The 20,478-nt window shown below is 40.3% G+C and overlaps 2 protein-coding genes across 2 annotated transcripts in view; both read left to right on the top strand.

Annotated features, from left to right (window-relative positions):
• Nucleotides 1–1,587: 1,587 nt before the first annotated feature.
• LOC106676142 (uncharacterized) lies at nucleotides 1,588–4,073 on the top strand. Its single transcript, XM_076880883.1, has one exon. The coding sequence runs from the start codon at nucleotides 1,598–1,600 to the stop codon at nucleotides 3,290–3,292; it is 1,695 nt and encodes a 564-aa protein (XP_076736998.1). The 5' UTR covers nucleotides 1,588–1,597; the 3' UTR covers nucleotides 3,293–4,073.
• Nucleotides 4,074–11,383: 7,310 nt separating this feature from the next.
• Nucleotides 11,384–20,478, top strand: part of LOC106676143 (protein NLRC3-like) — a 30,816-nt gene continuing 21,721 nt past the window's right edge. The window contains exons 1-2 of the mRNA XM_076880864.1: nucleotides 11,384–12,243; nucleotides 19,445–19,570. Of these exons, the coding sequence (XP_076736979.1) occupies nucleotides 19,482–19,570 (89 nt within the window). The 5' untranslated portion in view covers nucleotides 11,384–12,243; nucleotides 19,445–19,481. The remainder of the gene's footprint in view (nucleotides 12,244–19,444; nucleotides 19,571–20,478) is intronic.

The following is a 20,478-nucleotide window of genomic DNA, read 5'->3' as shown; positions in this document are numbered from 1 at the left end:
ATTCAAAACTGGGGTTTTATGACCCAAAAATAGGAATAATAATTAACAAAGCCAAAACTTAAACAGGCAGACCAATAAAATAGGTCAACTAAATAAACTAAACTCCAAATAACAACTAACAAAACCTCAAACAAACACAAGACAAACTGACCTGCTAAAATGACACACGAGGGAAACAAAATGGCTGCCATATAACCAACTAACACAAAACAATTTAACAAACTCCAAACACCCTCCAGGCAATGAAGGATGTGGTTTAGTCCAATGAGGTTCTCGGCAGTAGTTCAGATCCCCAAGCCCTTTGCCACACCTTTTGCCAACTGGGAAGGAGAAGCCAAGCCCCAGGTAACTCAAACAAAGAAAGGTGTATAACATAAAACAGAACTTTGACTTTGCAGTGTTGATATAAACTAAACTCATAAAATCAACTAAAATAACTCCATATATGGAGTGCACACAACAAATCTCACACATCAGCATCACAGATATCAACACATGATGAAAAAAAAATGAATAAAGAAACATATTAGACAATTAGTAAAATATATTTAAAGTAGTGACTGCAAAGTAAACTAAAGTGAAGCAACTAGTGGTGAGGTGAAGAGCTTACCATGTGTGGCTTGCTATCAGAGTATAATTTTTAAAATATGTTTAAAAAGGTGTTGATATAAAAAAAAATGGCATAGTTATATATAATAATGCCAAATAACAGTTATTGATTTCTGTTAATAAACAGTCATGATTTAAGTCAAAGCCCAGATGTCTCTCTCTCTCTGTCCAAAGTGTTTGACCTTAGCTGTCCGTCTGATATACTCAATTCTAATTGTCTCTCTTGGTCACTCACAGCGAAAATCTTAGCATCTTTAATTCTGCTATTTGCTGATATTTGGACAGCACACATGATGGAAAGGAGGATTTCAGCTGATGTGCACATGAATGATTTGTGTTTCCTCTGCAGGTAGAAAGTGTGTGTGAGCTGATGTGAATTGAGCAGCATGGATCAGTGTGATGCAAATTTGCAAAAAAAAACCCAACCCAGCATGTGCATCAAAATAAACTATTTCCAGCAGTGCAATATGAGTCCTAAGCATCCCAGAAACGACACAGAAAAGCATGAAGTAAAACTTGACTTTTAAAAACACCAGTGTAGGCTCACAAGGCCCTGAAGGCAAAAAGTGAAATTTTCCACGAAATGACGTCACTTCCGGTTTCGGGCAGGTCATGGCGGACATGCAATAGTTCGCGCTGATGGACGTAGGAAGTGTTACAAACAGCTGATCGGATCGGCAAAGCGTGTTTCTGGAATATTATGTTTTAGTTGCTGCAAGTGATTTTTATGCAGTTTTTGCAAAGCTTTATGTGGAAGGAAACTGTGACCGATGACAAGCTGATGGCATAAGATGTAAGTACAACTCCTCCGGTTTCATATGCAAAAAAATTATTGCGCTAGCTCACGTGGTTGCAGTGCTACCGGGATTTAGAAATAGTTACGCAAAACGGAGCGTGCCCGCTCCGACCGGCTTTAAAGGGTTAACAGATTGCAAAACTGGGTTGGCATTTATGATTTATGTGTCTGTATATTGCCTACTTATCTTAAATGTGTGGCAAAAAACCGAAACTTAACAAATTTTTATTTTTGCTTCTCAGGACCAGGGATATGTCTTCAAAATACAAGAACACCATCCTCAAAAGTGTTCTTATCAGTTCAGGACCTCCTCCTGTTCACCAGCTAAACCCAAAGAAAAAAATGTTTGGAACGCTGACAAAAATGACTGTTGGTGAAAAAAATAAAAAAAAGATAAATAAAACCATCTTACTTGTGGGTGAAACAGGAGCAGGAAAATCTACTCTGATCAATGCTTTGGTGAACTACACGATGGGAGTGAAGTGGGAGGATGAAGTCTGGTTTAAGATCGTAGAGGAGGAGAAGAAAAGTCAATCAAAAAGTCAGACATCAGATGTGATGGTGTACGAGATCTTTGGTTTTGAAGATGAAACTCTGCCCTACTCTCTGACCATCATCGACACGCCTGGATATGGAAACACCAGAGGGACTGAACATGATGTCATTGTTAGTGAAAGATTATTGGACTTGTTTCGATCAGATGACGGAGTTCAAGAAGTTCATGCAGTGGGTCTAGTGATGAAGGCGAGTGATAATCGACTGAGTGAGCGGCTGCTGTACGTCTTTGATTCAGTGATGTCTCTGTTTGGAAAAAACCTGGAGAAAAACATTGTGGCCCTGATCACACACTCAGATGGTGTAACACCTGAAAATGTTCTTGAAGCTCTTGAAGCTGCAAAAATAAAATGTGCCAGAATAGAGGATGAGCCAGTTTGCTTCCTGTTCAATAACCAACAGGAAAAAGAGAGAAAAAAGAAAGACAAGGTGGGTTTGAATAACGCATGGAGAGTATCAGAGGGAGGAATGAGTGAATTCTCAGAATTCCTGGAAAATATTGAACCTCAGAAACTGATGACAACTGTTGAAGTGTTAGATGAACGCATCAGATTGACAGCCTGCATTCAAAACCTGCAAGAAAGAATAGATTTTATTGAATTAAAACAGACAGAAATAAAACAGACTGAAGAGGCTCTGAAGAAACACAAAGAAGAGATGAAGACAAATAAGGAGTTCACTAAAGAAATTGATGAGGTCTACAAAGTTAGAGAAGATATCAAGGTTGGGTGGTGGTGCTTGTTGGCTGGGTATGCAGGAGCTGTCAGCTGTAAAGTCTGTGAGGAGAACTGTCACTATCCTGGATGCACAATGGCCTGGTATCCTGAACACTGTGAGGTCATGAAAGGAGGCCGCTGTACTTCTTGTACCAACAAGTGTCCTGCATCAGATCATGTGAAAGAAAGGAAGATCTATGTAACCAAGACACGTCGTGTCAAAAAGACTAATGAAGAAATGAAAAAGAAATATGAAAAGAACAAGACAGAAAGTGAGGACGAGTCCAGCCTTTTGGAAAATCTAGAAAAGGAAATGAACCAGCTGACAGCAGAGAAGTCACAGTGGCTGGAGGAGTCCTACCAACATCTTGTCAGACTGGAGGAAATCGCTCTGAATGTTTTTTCTCTGTCCACTATTGTACACTTAGAGTTATTAATTGAGAAGATGAAGGGGAAAGGAGACACAGAGAAGGTCCAGAAACTGGAGGAGATGAGAAGCAGAGTGGATGAAGGTGCCAGAGGAGCTCTGCAGTACATACTTCACATACCTGCAGTTATGAAAAAATTTGGGCAAACCTTATGGAACAAGATGAAAAACCATCAGACAGCTGTGTAGAATTTAACTCAAATCACGAGACATTCTCATGGTTTTACAGAAAATACAGTAGTTCTGTAAAAATTGCATATGGAAATGTTTCACTTGCAGATTTAATCAGTTATCAATTAAACATATCAGCTTACTCTGTCATTGGTAATTGGCCTCAGGATGATGAGAGCAGCTACAACCCAGACTTTGACCATTATGCTAAATGTTCTGATGAGTCCTGTCTCAAAAGACGTCATCACTGAATTTAGAAAACATGCTCATGTAAGTAAGTAAAGTAAGTAAAATTGTATTTATAGAGCACCTTTCAAGATAAAATCACAAAGTGCTTTACAGAGGCAGAAAACAGACATTAAAATCTCAAACAAAACAAAATCAACCAAAAGCAGTTTAAACAGATTCGTTTTTACCTGCTTTTTAAAAGACACGACTGAGTCCACAGATCTCAAACTCAAAGGGAGCGAGTTCCAGAGTCTGGGAGCCGCTGATACAAATGCTCTGTCACCTTTTGTTTTTAACCTTGTGTGCGGGACAGCCAGCAACCCCTGGTCACAAGACCTCAGGGACCTGCTGGGGTGATAAGGAAGAAGAAGATCACTTAAGTAAGTTGGAGCTACACCGTGCAGGACCCTATAAGTCATGATTATGATCTTAAATTGGACCCTGAACTTGACAGGGAGCCAGTGCAGCTGAATCAGCAGGGACTGTCTATCTTGCGTGCTGCACAATATCGTTTATTATTTAGTAACTATTGATATCTACGGCTAGCTAGTTTATTGTGATGGTGCTTTTTTTTTTCTTATTATGTTGCTCTTTGTTGTTTGCTTTCTCCTGTTTTTTTTCTCCATACAGGTGACCCAGGTGTTTTGTTTTTTTTGTTTGTTTGTTTGTTTCTCTCTTCCCCCCCTTCTCACCGTCTCTTCTCCCCTTTGGTTTTCTTTCTCTCCCTCTCTTTCTTTCATTCTTTCCCCCTGTCCTATCCCACAGTCATGTCTGTCCCGTTTGTAGCAACTGAAAATAAAATAAATTCATAATTATAATAAAGGTCAATCAAATGGACCAATATGGCAAGGCCATGATGATCCACTTGGTAAAATAAATCCGCTTGGCATCTTTCTTGGCCTTAAGACAACAATTCTGATGGTAAAGATCCAAACGGGACAAAAAAAAAAAAAAAAGAATCAGCAGGGGCGTGGCATGGGAGTGTTTGTGATGCTGTGTCAGAAGCCTGGCAGCAGCAGTCTGAACACCCTGCAGTCGTTCCAGGGAGGCGTTACTTAAGCAAGTAAACAAGGAATTACAATAGTCTAAGCGAGATGAAACAAAAGCATGAAGAATCATTTCCAGTTCAGAGCGTGACACAATGGGACTCAGTGATATTTCTTCAATGGTAAAAACAAGAGCGAACCAAAGATGTAGCGTGTGTGTCAGAGCTGGATCAAAGGTAACACCAAGGTTCCTAATGGAGGATTTAATATAAGAAGCAAGAGGGCCTCGATTTTTAATCACATTCATTAGGGGTCAGACAGTGGAATGTGTTGAGTATTATAATATAATATATGTTGGAACAATGATTGACTGAAAACTGAACTGTGAGACAGACTGTGACTGTGTGTAAAAAAAAAGGGGGGGGCAAGAGCATTTGTTATGTTTGAGGTAAATTTTCTGGAGTCTGTTTTCTCATTTTCATTGGTGTCATGATTTGGATATTTATCTGTAAAAAAAGACAGAAAATCGCTCACTCAAATTGTTAAATGGGCTAACAAGCTGACGTTTCCTTCATTATGTTGTATTGTGCTTGTCTGTTGTGCTTATTTGTGCAGTTAGAATTGCTAACTTAATGCAGACTGGCTTTATACTGACAGCTTCAAATAAAGTAACCTGAATGTGTTCCTTTTTAATCTCTTGATTAGAAATAAAGTTTGTTGGAAATAAGTTTGGAAACAAAAAAGTTTTATTTTCTCACTGTGTGTAATGCATGCTTGTACTTTTAAAGCAGTTTTAGGAAAATGTGTAGATTACAAACGACTAAAAGTCTGTGAATACTTATTTTTCCCCAGTGTCTTTCATTTTTGTGTGGTTGAGTCCAGGGATACTATATAAAGCATATTATACTGAGTTAACTATTTATAGCCAATAATCCGATGCTTTCACAAAATTGACTATTAGCATGAACATAAAGATATTGCTCTACTGTGACACAGGAATTTATTGAAGTTCAGTTAAAAAAATGTAAATGTCATATTTACTCAAAATACACTTTAATTACTATTTTAAATGCTGAGAACATTTATATGCAAATTTTTCTTTTTTTTCTATTTTCTGGACAGTTATTGTTACTCCCCTTGAGTCTTAATAAAGCTCAACTTGTTCTTTGCATTTTAGCTGACATGTCTTTCGGACAGGAGGATTCTCCAACATGTCTTAACATGTAATGATGTCCAACCACAGCCGATACAATGCCGTCAGAACTAAAAAGAAATACAAACTTAAATGAATATTCTTAATAAAGTCCTTAAGCATTATATGTAACGAAACATTCCAGCAAAAGGATCAATAAAATACACATTACACTTCACACTACGGTAATTGCACTTGAATGTCACACAACACTCGCATATATACATACAACGATAAGAAACAAAATAAAACATTTACCTCATTGGCCTCGCTCAAATGGAATAAAACTTTCATTTTTACGTCATGGGGAGGTCCAAAAAAGGTACTCTTTATTTATCTTTCTGTAGACGTGCAAACCTCGTGGCTCGTCTCTTAATTAGCTTGCTGAGTGTGCCAGCCAAAAAAATGCCCTCTTAGCAAGAACAGACGGAACTAACCAATAACACAAATAACACATTTTAACATATAAATCTAAACAACTAAACAAACTAAACTAAACTAAACAACATCGGTTACAGTGACTTCATGCAGTTTGTGCTTTGACCTCCAGAGGGCGACAAATCATTACAGACAGAGAGCTCCATTCAAACTTTGCTGCCATAAGTAATAATTCTTCAAATATAATCATCAGTGTTTGAGCAGCTATGATATCAGGGACAATCTAGACATGTGTGACAATACTGAACATGTCACATGACACACCTTAGACATCATGTGATCCACTCTCAGTCTGCACTTTCATTCATGACTTCAACAGGTTGAAATGAGCTTTGAACAAACATCAGTTTAGTGCTGAAATATTCAAACTAAGAAGAGCAACAAAGTGATGACACATGTTTGTGTTTCAAACAGGAAAACCAGCAGAAATAAAATCTCCTTTGGAAAACCTGCCTGAGATTTGTGAGTTTCCGAGGTGCACCTGAATGTAGCATAGACAGTTTCTAACGATTCAGATTGTGGAGAGGGCCTCACACAACTTTATGGGTGTTTTCTTCCTGCTCAAACTTGACTTTTTCTGTCCTGAACTTCCCGTTTCTCCTAACTGATGCTGATAACTCTGTGTGAAGCGCCACGTGAAGGTAAGTGAAGCAAGCTGTAATGTTTTCCTGGCATCAGCTGTGTGCAGCTTAGTTCCAGCACTTAGTTCACGGTAACGGACTCGCACCTGGACCAACGAGGCCCAGTGTTAAACGCTCTTCCCCCTTTTATTGTTTGTGCAAATGAGTGTGATAATGTAACCGGTGTATCCCTGCGTTGTGTTTGACAATGAAAGGTAAAAAGAAAGAAAGACCTACAAGTAATTAACTCATCTGCTCCAGCTCCTCTCCCACAGGGGAATTTGTAGAAAAGGGGTGCACGTTTATTTTTACATTAAACATCAAGTACAAACTTACATGGAACATATTTGAGACAAGATAAGAGAAAAACAACACAAAATTCGACATTCCTACCAAAGAAAGGTAAAAAGAAAGGAAAGACTCCAAGTCATTAACTTGCTTGCTCCAGCTCCTACAACCAAATGCAAACAATAGGGAAGAGCGTTAGCTCAACCCATCACAACTTCTAAACTAGCAAGAATTATTTATTCATGCTAGCAATGAGAGTGCCTATAACACATATGCAGCACATGTGTACTACACATTTACAGCATCTAGCAAAATCTGGCATAATAATTGTACTGAAAAGACAACCAGTAACATCGGGGTGTTGTACAGTGTTGGAAAAGAAATGATACCAACCTCTCCCATGGGGGAATTGTAGAAAAGCGGAGAGGCCAAAGGGGTTTTATTGATGCTGCTCACAGACAAACATGAGCCTTTGGTCAGTTTTGCTACCATTGTTTTCCTGATGTGATGAATGTGCAGCTGGAAACATTTGGAGTTGTTGAGGATGGGTTGACACCAGAGATGGTGAAATCTGATTAATCGGATTATAGTAACACGTTACAAGTAATGTGTTACTGTAATCTGATTACTTTTTTCAAGTAACGAGTAAAGTAAGGGATTAATATTGCAAAAACGGTAATTAGATTACTGTTACTTTCCCGTAGTAACGCTGCGTTACTGCGTTACTAAAACTGTGATTTTTTTTGCAAGAATGTCTCATGACAGTGACGTAAGCGAGTGCGCCGTTCGTGACAACAGCTGTGTGCAGATCAACAATGGATCATATATCGAGTGCGGGAGAGAGTATGAGCGTGCAGCGTTTAAAGCGTGGAAGTACTGACCTTACTTTGAGTTTGATTCCATAAAAAGTGACAAAAACATTAGCGTCCGTTGTGCGTGGGAAGAAAACTTCTTTTTACAGCGAAAAAACCCCTAAGCTTCCAAACAAGTACCGAGTTAACCTCCGCCTACCCCACTCCTGCTTTACAGGTGAAAATAGAGCAACAGGACCGCTAGTCTTTGATTTTATGTATTTTCTGCTGTGTTTTACTTGCATCTATTTGAAAGACTGAGTGTAAACAGAAAAAATATTTTATTTTATGTGCTGGAATGTGCAGAAAACAGGTTTAAATGTTAAACTAATTTCTTCTAGTCAGAGAATGTTGCATATAATTAAATTTTTGGTTGATGCATAAAGTTAGAAGATTAAAACTAATAAAACAAGTTTTAAAAAGAGACTTTTCCATTTGATTACATTTTGTGTGATGGATTATGCAGAAAAAGTAGAATTGGGCTTTACATCAAATCAAAATATATTTATTTTTAGCACATAAAAAATGGGCAGGAAGATGACCGTTGACCAGAACAGGAAGAAGAGAACAGCCTGAGGTTTCTCTGTTTTATACTTCCCCCACAACCTAGCCTGTATGACGTCAGCACACATAGCAACAGCTTAGCAAACACACTTCCTGTTTTTTTTCTTGATTTTTTCTCTGTGAGTCCTGATTTTGGGAGAAACACTAAAGAGTTAATGACTTTGACCACAGGAAGTTAAAGAGTCTACTTCCTCTGTCACCGAGCAGAAAACAGTAATGACCATACTCAATAAAACATAACGGTGACTAAGAAGTTCTTGAAATGATTTTCAGTAAAAAAAACAAAAAAAACAAAAACCTTAAAACCCCCAAAACCTGTTAAAAATGTAACTGTGTTTAACAGGAACATGGTCACTGAAGGCATCAAGCGATGCTGCTGTCTCCTGTGTCTATACAGTTTAAATAACTCTTCTTGAGTCACGTGATGTTCCTCTGTCTCTACATCTTTTTCTCTGACTGCAGCTGTGTTTGAATAAACTGGAATGTCCAATTCTCCAACACATTAACTCTGCTGATACTCTTTGAATCCTGGATCGGGAAGTAAAGAAAACAGAGTAACATAGTGTATGCTGGTAAGTGCCAGGAGGATTGTCAGGATTTATACATCAGAGAAACCAAACCTCTGGAGAAGTGGTTGGCACAACACAGAAACGCTACCTTAGGCCAGGACTCTGCAGTCTATTCACACCTACACGCCAGTGGACAGTCTTTCAATGATGAGGATGTAACATCCTGGACAGGGAGGAACGCTGGTTAGAGCGTGGAGTCAAAATGGAAAAAGGAAAGGCCATCTCTGAATCGAGGAGGGGGCCTAAGTGTACATCTGTCCCCATCTTACAATGCTGTGATTGCAGCCATTCCCCAACTCTTTGTGAATGGTACTCATGGCCATTGATCAGTGGTCATGAGAACTTGCATATTAATGATCAAGGAAATGACCTGAGACTGAAGAAGTGATGAGTGACGAAACATTTGTCCCACTGAAAACGCTACGTCCAGATGAACAGAATCAACTTTTGGATGTCTAAGGAGCTTGGAAGGAAAAAAGGCATCTGGACATTTTAAGTTGCTTGAAGATGTTTCACCTCTCATCCGAGAAGCTTCTTCAGTTCTAGGGTAAAATGGTGGAGTCCTACATTTTGCCTTGTGGGGGTGTCCCCCCCAAAAGTGAGAATGGACCTCCTAATGAAACTCTACCTAATCACACAACCCGAGGTGTGAAAATGGGTGTATTTCACAATCAGCCAAGGTTCTGGGTGAGCTCATTGTGAAAACTAGCCCCACTCTATCATGTGATTTCCTGAGGTCAGATGGCCCAGGATTTAAGTGGGCATTAAGGCGTCTGGGAAGGGATCTCAAAACTGTCTTGATGCATTCTCAATCATTCAGGAAAGTAAATCTCCAAATGTTGATTCTGTTCATCTGCATTTTGTGGGAGAAACGTTTCATCACTCATCCAAGTGACTTCTTCAGTCTCAGCCTGGCTGGGGGGCTTCCTCCTGCTGTGTGCCCGGCCTGGAGGCTGCGGTCTGTGACCAGCTCCCGGTGCAGACAGCTCCCTGTGATCATGTGTACCCAGCCCAATTTTACTCTTTAAGTGTGTGTGTGTGTGTGTGGGGGGGGGGGGGATGTGTGTGTATGCATCCATGATCATTTATGTTAATGAGAGTGTGGGGAGTGAGTTGGATAAAGCACTTTGTGCTACATTTTTGTATGAAAAGTGCTTTATAAATATAGATTGATTGATTTTGGAGACCGAAGAAGTCACTTGGATGAGTGACAAAACGTTTTTCCCACAAAACGCTACGTCCAGATGAACAGAATCAACATTTGGAGATCTCAAAACTGGATTACTGGATTCTCTGACAGTTGGTGCCGTAACTTCCACTAAATCAAATATGTGTGACTAAGTGGTCAGAGAGGTTAGATTAAAAAATAATAAAAAGACAATGCCACCAAGGGGGATTTCACCCCCAGGAAATATATTTATTTTTTTAAAAAGGGGGATAAAAGCAAATAAAAAGTTCAAGGATGCACCCTGAGGCAGGTTAGCTCAAATAATAACACAGTTTTATAACACAGAGGGATTAATACATTTTTATCTAATCTAATGTAATCTGAATAAAATAATGAATAAAACAATAAGAAAACTGAATGCAGCGTTGTTGTTGACAGTGTCCTAAATTACAATAAAACAATCACTGAACTAGGACTTAGCAGCAGCTGTGGATCCAAAAGAAAATCACACGGAAAGGGAACAAACACTATAGCCTGCACCTAGTGCTGTACAAAGGAAAGTGTGAAGACGACCAACCACCTATGGTCCCAGGGCAACTGGAGCGTCTTCCGTTCACAAAAAAATATAAAAGCATGGGACAACAGGCTAAAAGAATAAAATGACACCGAGCCACAAGCTCGCTACAGATCATAAAAAAAAGAAATAAAAAAACTTTAATCTATAATAAAACAAACCGCGCACATGCACATGCATACGAAACTTGCACCCCACGAGTCCAACCAAGCTTTTACTGGCTATAATTGTTCAAGCCTCGATCATAGTCCGGTGCAGCTCCCCGCAAACTGGGAGAAGCAAGCGGAGGCAATATTTGATGATATGCGGCGGAAGATCACTCTAGCCAGCCACAGAAACAGGAGTGCAGACAATAGTTCAGAATTGGCTAAATAAAACCAAAACAAATCCAAAGCCCCAACAAGGTGAGGCAGAACAACAGGAGCAAAACAGCAACACAGTTCACAATAAATGAAACTGGAAACACGACAGCAGCTCCACTGAGGAGGAGCCCTGAAACAGTGACTAGGCAGGTGTCTCCCATAATTCAGATTAAACATGTAATCTGCTGTGAACTATAGTAAATAAGTTAAAAAAAAATAGATGAGATGAAACCGTGATTCACATATTCTCATGTTTTAATGTTTTGTATTTTCTTCTATTTGATCTCAAAAAGCTCCTAAAACAGTCAGTGATCACTGTTGACCTCCCTCGGCTTTTATTACTGCTAATCATTTATTTAAGCTCAGTTTTTAAAACCTTAGGATGTAACTACAGCCCAGCCCATGCAGCAGTATATGAATGACTAACCTCGTATTGTGGATGGATTATCTCAGTTGTTCTCCTGGCTGAAGTTTGGTCCTTTTACAGCATCCCGCCATGCGATTACATTTGTTCCTGACCACCGAAAACACTCACGGTAACTTTTATCGAGTGGAAAAAAAGTTAGCTTGTTTATATTATGCTAACATAGCTGTGTCGCTAGCGGTCACGTAGCACATCATTATATACCAGCTAGCCCAACTTCAGTAACCCTACAAACGTCACTGCTGTTTAGTTTTCTGTCTTCATTTATGCTGGAAGTGATAACAGAGCTGTACGTTTTAATTTGTTTCCAAAACCCCGCAGTCAGGACATGCTATATTGTAGTTAGATAGAAGCTAGCGAGCTAACTCCCTGCTAACTTCTAACTCCGTTAAATGTCATAAATTCCGTTTTCATTGATGCCTGGATGTTAAACTCAATTGTTACACCTGGTAGAGCAGAACGCTGATCATTTTATTAAAGATGAAAGACTTTAGACAGTTTTTCAACTCTCAGTAATGCCATAGTGATCGTTTGATATATGGACCTGCAGCGGAGTTTAGACCCAGACACGGCTAGTGACGTCAGACTGAACAACCGGATAGGGCTTTGGAGCGTGATGTCACGTGGAAAGGATTTTGGCCCGATCCGCCATTTTGGGGGTCTAGCGCAAGTGAAAAGGGAGCGAAGGCACACACAACAGCCATGGTTCGTATTTGCTGTGTGGTCGGCTGCAATGTTCGATCGCACGACCAGCAAGAAAATAAGCTTGAAAATGGTTTATCTTTTCATTCTTTCCCAACCTGGAAGCAACATGAGGCAGCTCGTGTATCGATGTTAGCAAACCATGATACTAACCGCGAGACACGTTACATACAGCTTTGTGTGAGAGAAATGAAGGAGAAAATGTTTTGTTAGTCATTCATTTTTGTTCTGACATCACTTTGATTAGTTGAGTATCTGAGGCTGAGACCACAGGACTGTAAAACATGATTGTTGGGCTTCATTTCTGTGCTGAACAGTCATTTAAGATTAGTTAGTAAATAACAATTAGTTAATTAATGTTGTTCATGAGACTATATATATATATATATATACATCACGCTGCCTTATCTGGGGTTAGCTGTTTTCTGGGGATGCGGGTTGAGTGGGTGAGCTCTTCAAGGAGGGGGAGTGTGCTCCCCCTGATGAGGTCTTCTAGGTAAGCTAGGTTAACCTTCTTGTGTGAGCTTTTCAAGTGCACTTTAAGGTTAGTGGGACTTTTAGTTTTATAAATGTCCCTCATGTCCCCCTGATGACCCAGTATTTCATTTTTGCACACTGTAGTACACATTTTAGTTTTTGCTTGTAGCTCGCATACTCTACTTGCCACTCCTCTCAGTCCTGATGTTTCTTAGAGAGGGCAACAGTACCTTTAAAATTATATCACACGTGTGGGGGTGTGGCCTTGCCAATTGTTTTGCCCACCTTTTCAAAATGGCTGGCGTGCCCACAAGCACATTTCATGGAAAAAGAAAGGTAAGCTTGATATTTACATTTAAAATGTTTTGTTAAACTCAGATTTTTATTTTATTCTTTTTGCAAGTACCCCTCCTCGGTGGCGAGAAACTGTTGGTGTGGTCAAGTGGGTGCTCTAGAAACAAACGCTCAGGACAGAACAGTTATCAGTCATGTACTTCCTACAAATTTTGCATATGTTTTATTCCATATTGATCCTCTGAGTGTAATGGTACATTTTAATTTGAATTTATCCAAACTAAACACAATATTTTCTTTATTTACTTTGCTCTTGTTCTTTTTCAGTACCACATCCTATCAAATGTCCCTGTCGATTATATTCTACATTTAATAACTTACTATTTCAAGTGAGAACCTAAATCACGTGGACCAATGTTTATTATTGCATATCTCTATTCTGAATGTGGCCAGTCATTCATAGGTATTGTTCAATTTTGGCGATTTTCCTCTATAAAATTTAATTGACTTTTTACAGTGGCCTGCTGTGGTTAATAGTAACATATTCCAGTCATGAGTGATATCAATAGTTATCTCCACTGTAGCATTTGGCATTCCCAATAATATAACATGATACCTTAATCAAAACACAGCTACTATAGCACAGTTTTCTTAATGCAAACATCAGTAACTCAAAATCAGCAACCACAGTGTTAAGTCTGCAGTTCATACTTATGTGAAGCTAGAGTCTCCTCCTCCAGTCTCTCTTATCCTCCTGCTCCTGAAAAAACAAAACAAAACAAAGCGAAGCATCCACCCTTCTCTTGTCGGCTGGGTGAATTGTTTATGAATTGTTTATTGGCATTTACTAATCCTAAAGTGGGTGCAGTCATTGTCTCAGTATCAAGTCAGTCAAAGCTTTGAGTCGTCAGTCCATCACAGTCCAGTCACATGCATACCTCCATACACATTCATACCAGATGTTGCTGATAATGCAGTCTCACGCGCAACCTATTCGAGCATCCATCACCAGCAAGATGACGTCATCATTTTAAAGGAAAACAATTCTTTGTTCTTTTATTCTGGATTGACTCGGTGCAATCCTTTTAGACTCAGAACTTCTCAGTGTTCCCTATAAGTGAATTTCTCCCAAGCCAATTACAATCATGGAGAAGCACACTTTGCAACTGTTTACAGTAATAATATTTTATAGCGCTTTAAATTTCAATCTTTCAGGCCTGGTTTAAAGAGCTGATTGTTAAATCATGAACTCACAAAATATCAACATATCACCACCGGTGGATCACACCTCTCAGATGTTTTTTCTCCAGTGCACTGTAACAAAAATGAAAACAGACATAACCAACAAAATACTACTAAAATAACACAAACTAGGGCCCGTTGCAGACATGTCCAAGCATAAAACTATCCCTCTCTCGCTTACGAGAAAGAACACAAGCCAAAGCTCACTGATAACATCAAGCTAGCGCTAAACAAAACCAAACAATCAACCAGAAATTCACAGGAACATTTTGCTTCCTGCCGGGACAATATTGTGTGGGAATGAGAACCTCAGGTGCCGTAACACCTTTCGTTCCTCCTTGAATTAAAACTCAATCACAGAAAATGCCGTACTCCAACCTAAACTTACACTATTAATTCATCATTTTCACTCTGTGCCACTGTTCCTCATCAGGGCTGTGTGAAGCACAGCAAAGAATTCAGTCAAGGCCTTGAGCCATAAACAGACATCACGCACAGACATTGTTTTCATAACCAAACCGTTTTAGAGCTTATTCCTAAAATCTACATAAATGCCCTCTGGGTGACATATAACACATTCTAAGTAATCAATGGCTCCTCATAAAAATTATGCATTGGGATGTTTGTGTGCAGCATTTTGCATATCAGCATAAGCAAAGCATTCTTCATTGCATCAGCGTGTATGTGTGTGTGCGTGTGGATCACTCTTCATTGCACAAGCGTGTGCTTGTGTATGTGTGTGCATCACTTCTCAGTGAATCAACATTCCCGTGTGTGTGTGTGTGTGTGTGTGTGTGTGTGTGTGTGTCATTTCTCACTCACTCAACGAGTGCACGTGTTCATGTGTGTATTTCACTTCATTCTGAATCTGTGTGTTTGGAGACGTGTGTGTGTGTGTGTGTGTGTGTTTCTCTTCATTGTGAGTCAGTGCATGTAGATGTGGGTGTTTGTGTGGGTGTTTGTGTTCATCACTTTCCTGTTCTGGTGTTCTGGGTAAACCACGGCCTGAAGCGTGCCCTGGGGTCCTGCCCCCGTCCTTTTTCAGTTTGTTTGCGACCATTGCTGCTGCTGCTGCTGCTCAAAATTCAGTCCGTCCTGGTTCTGACCCCAATTGGGGCAGTCCTTTCTCCAGTGTCGATGTTCACCGCAGGTGAAACCTGCATCTTCTTCTGTGTTTCTGTCCATTCTGAGGTGCCTTCTGACCTCAGTTACTCCTCTTGTCTCGGTCACGCCCTTTTTCGCCACCCGATCATCCGTGTTGGTCCATCACTGTCCTGCACAGTGTAAATGCAAAGTTATCAAGGTCAGCATTCTTTCGCTCGGCCTTACTTTTCATTCGGGCTTGGCGGGCGTCTTGTCACAGCTCTGTCAGCTGACGCAGTCTGGGAATTTTCCCCCGTGTAGTGAAACGGGCCTTAAGTTTAGTGCTCTCCGTCTCTGCTGCATGAGATCACATTCCTGCAGGTCTGTTGACATTCTCAGGTCGTTGTTGTGGGTCCAGCTGTTGCAGCATTTGGTCAGTGTCACGTATGGGGGAGAGCAGGAGTCCAGTCAGCCTCGGCTTTCAGGGCCGGCAAAGCAGCCTGTAATTAAATATGTATAGAAAAAAACAAAAACAAAACAAAACAAAAACAAACAAAAAACAAAAACAAACGAACAGGAAAATGATGTTGTGTTGGCTGTGTTATTCAGAGGGGAGACACACCGGGACCAGGCCCTGTGTCAGCCTTCTCTCCCCCTTTTTTTTGTTTTTTGTCTCCCGATATAATCAACTCCTAACCCACCAAGTTGACAGGACAACACCGGTATATGTTAAAATTCTTAAGATCATGTTTAAAAGCCCAAAAATGGAACTTTCTTTCATTCAGTAATCACTTTTATTAATCAATCAACAGAAAACATGTCACAATTTGAATCTTTTAACCACTAAATTTGTTGTGTCTTGCCTGGTTGGTTAGACCAGTGTTCCTTTTTTTTTTTGTTAAATTGTTGTCCTGCAACCCAGAGGGTTTCTTTGTCAGTAATGTATAGACTTCATCATTTAAGTATGTTAATTTTTCTTTAACCTAGCTGAAAAATCTTCACGTGTTCATGAGTGTAAGCTGTTTCTTCATTGCGTGTATGTGCATTTGTATAAAAGCAGGTTAATTTTATCTTTTCTCAAACTAGGCGTTACCTTAAAAGGAGCCTTTCTCTCAGATTTCTCCGCTTGTGTGTGTTTTTGTTTCACCTTTTTGTTGTGATGCTCCGGACGCCTTCCCAACCTCCACAAGTCCGTTGGCCCCAATTTTATGTGTTAAAACTTCTCTTAATTTCTCCTCTAATTCTCTCCTCGCTGCTGTCTTTTTCACAGCTGCTGATTCGTGCTGGGTGTGGTTCCCATTACCTATAATTTTGCTTCGGCCGCTGTGCTTGTGGGGGCAGTTGGTCCAGGTCCGCAGCTTCCTGTATTAACACACTAAGAGATTTATTTAATTTCATTTTCATCACTTTTAAACCGATAAGCAGGCAACACGCCTACCTTGACAGCGTAAACTGTACGCCAGTCTCCCAACACATTCCTCTCTGTACTCCTCCATAATTCTCCACTGCACACCTCTTACTATCTCTCCTTTTTATTTTTATTACACCACAGAGTAATACACCCAATTATGCCCGTCTATCTCTATGTGGCTCCGAATTCCCTCTTTATTTTAATTTCACACTCGTCAGGGGACAGGCACACAACAATTTCAACCACTGAAACGAGGAATTCAACCTTTTCATATTTCTTTACTAATCTAGACTCAACGTTTGTTCGCAAAATGTGTCTTGTTCTAGTCCGGAAATAAATGTGAACCCGTGATTACACGGTCGTTCCAGTGTTATTTCCGTGGCTATGCGGGGGCCCTCACCTCCCCAAGTCACCACCTCAGCACCCGGACAACGCTGGTCCTGGCCACGCGTCCACGGACAGGAGGGTCGCTACTCCATAGGCAAAGTTCCACAGGTACACTAGGCATCAACCTTTGATCCTAAAATGTGTATTTGCTCTAATGTCCTCCTAATCAAACACATTAACCGTCACTGTCACTGTGTTCACGCTTCACACTCCACACAAAACACACTCAGAGCGCGCCTCACTCACACTCTCACTCAGTGCGCGCTTCACCCACAAGACAGCACCCAGAGCGCGCCTCGCAGCTTCACACACACTCTCTCACCCAGAGCGCGCTTTGACACTCACACACAACACTTTTCCTCAGCGGGAATTTTACACAGAAACCTCTGAGCTCAACTATTAGATCTTCTTAAAGCACACTGCACCATAGACCAAAATACCCTTTTCTCTGCGATTATGACCGCCACCACGGGGCAAAGTCGCATCATAAAAGTGATGCTTGCATCCCCGAAGTTATACCTGACATCATAAACCAGGTTTTGCTCTATGTACTTCTTGGCAAGTAAAATTTTACTTTGTTTTATGACCGCAGCCCTTAAAAAAAAAAAACTCGACTGACGCCACAAACCACCGTCAAACCTCTGTTCAATGTACTAAATTTAGCACCCACCACTACTGCACTTCACGGCCGCATATCACCGGAACACGGCCGTATCATAAACCAAACCTACGGACGTGTTTCGCTCTCGCGTTGCCAGTGTTTAACCGCACCGTGAAGCCAGCATCTGCTTTTCCTTAAATCAACTTCTATTTCATAGCCGGCAAGAGCCAGGACGTAACCGACATCATAAACAAACTTCAAACCTCGACTTCAATGTACTGAACTAATGGCCGCGTCTTCAGAAGAAATTCTAATGTATTATTGCTACAGAAGCCAGTATTAGACAAAATTAAATGTGGAAGGTAAAGTGGCTGCAACTAGTCCAACGTAGTATCTTATTAGTATCTCGGTAGAAGCAGATTACTGCAATCTAGACCAACGTAGTATGTTATTAGTATCTCGGTAGAAGCAGTTTATTTAACACACTGGAATTCAGCCTCAACTTATGTTGTTAGTATCTTGCGCCAAAAACCAGACACCGACAAATTTACTGTGAAAATACATGTGACTCAGCGAACAGATTAATTTGGAAAGCCCAATATGCACATTTGGTATTTATAATACAACAGGCTGTGCTTACCTTTTTATTTTTGGACCGGTCCTCTGTTCACCTCGCCTCACGATCTCACCAAAGGTCAAATCTACACCTCCTCAGCACACCAAAGATCCGGGTCACACGGCACCAAGTTGTTGAAAACACGCAGTTCTTTGAATCTTTGGGCTGAAGGAGGGACAATACTCGGTGTATATATGCTCAATCAACAAACATTTATTTCGGTACAATTCACAACAAGAGCATTACAACGTCCGGACGGGAGAGATGCTACCAGAGGGTCAGGCACATGTCTCAAAATGGTGACGGGTTGCTCAGCTTTTTATAGTCTCTAGTGGCCCCCAGCTAGTCGTAAAAGCCAAAACATCACATTTTTTCTCTGTTACAGCGCCTAAGTTATGACCTCGGCAGTTGTTTCTCTGCTTTCTGTAAGGTGGGGGTGTGGAATGTGGTCTGTCTATCTCCCCTGTCTTTAGACACAGAGTCTCCTGCTTACAACCTTCTTTTCATGATTCAACAATTAAGCATGTCAAGAAAACAGTGTAACACATTCCCAGCAGATCAAGGATACAGAGTGATGCACCTTTATCTAATAAACTAATATGTGAATATGTTCTGTTAACTCAAAAGTATAATGAGAACTAAACTACATACAGATCACACACTCTATTTTAAAGGGTATAATATGATCTACAACAATATCATAATTCAACTATTTTGATTACATCTATAAGGTAACATATAATAACAGAATAATATCACAATATATATATATATATATATATATATATATATATATATATATATATATATATATATATATATATATATATATATATGAGAGATTACTAAATGGTTCTCATTTCCAGTAAATCCATGTGTGTCAGTGAATGCATCGTTTGTGCTTCAGGCTCCATCTAGTGGACTGATAGCAGAGCAGCTGATGGCAGCTTCCTCTGCCTCACACTGCTGTCTGACTGCATCCAGCTGACACTGAGATGAAGCAGGAAAGCAGCAGCTGATATTTGGACAGCACAGTGATGGAAAGCAGGATTACAGTTGATGTGCATGTGAATGATTTGTATTTCCTCTGCAGGTAGAAAGTGTGTGTGAGCTGATATGAATTGAGCAGCATGGATCAGTGTGAGGACAGAGAGGAGGGAGCCCCTCCCTCTAAAAGCACTCTGTGTGGGGAACATGAGAGCCAGACCAAAGCTCAGAGGTGAGACGACCATCTCTAACTGTCCATGACTCTTCTCCATGTCACAGCTCAGCACTCACATCACTGCTCCATCATTATTCACAGGAAGAAACGAGGAACTAAACATAAACATGAACCTGGACCTTATTGAACCCAGATTCTTTTGTCCCCATGATAGAACAGAGAAAACCGACTCATAGTGGTCAAACATTTATAATTGTTTATTTAATTATCTTCCGGAAGAGAGAGCCCTGCACACCCCAAAGGCAGCCGCAGGATCTCTAACATTTGAATCATAAACTGTGTCTCATATAGGTATTATCTCCTGCAAAGAGGTAATGTGTGTGTAAATGTTGTTGTGAATAAATCCTCTATCATGTTTAATGTCAGCTCAGCTGTGTTTCACACACATTTCTATGTTCATATGTGTGTGTTGGAGTGTTTCCACGAACACAGCAGTCAGAGTGTAAAGGGTGGATGTTGTAGGAGGTGTTTCTGTAGTGAAGAGGCTGAGTAGGACACCTGCAGATGCTCCAGCAGGTGTCTCCTTTGTGCTTTGCTTCAAACACAGTGTAGGGAGGAACTTCCACTCAGATGTCTCAGGTGGTGCTGGATAGACGAGGATGAATAGTTTGAGCGTCAGACATTTCCAACTGAAACCAGAAAAAAGATGTTCTGAGTTATTGGGATTTGTGTGAAACTTGTGTGTTTTAGAGCGAGTGGTCAGCTCCAGCCTGTGAGTGGCCTAAGTTTAAGCTCAGCTAATACTTGTGTTTGTCTGCTCTGACAGAGGAGAACTAGCTCATTAGATTCAACGGGAACCTGAGAATATCTCCAAGGAACAGAGTTAACCCATCATCAGATGATTATATTGTAAATGTTGTTATAATGATTTCCTTGGTACCAGATTCCTGATTTAGAAACCTCAC

This window comes from Maylandia zebra, unplaced genomic scaffold (assembly GCF_041146795.1).
Source record: "Maylandia zebra isolate NMK-2024a unplaced genomic scaffold, Mzebra_GT3a scaffold01, whole genome shotgun sequence".
Classification (NCBI taxonomy): domain Eukaryota; kingdom Metazoa; phylum Chordata; class Actinopteri; order Cichliformes; family Cichlidae; genus Maylandia; species Maylandia zebra.
The sequence above is the reverse complement of the archived record's forward strand: the minus strand, read 5'-3'. Positions and strand labels throughout refer to the sequence as shown.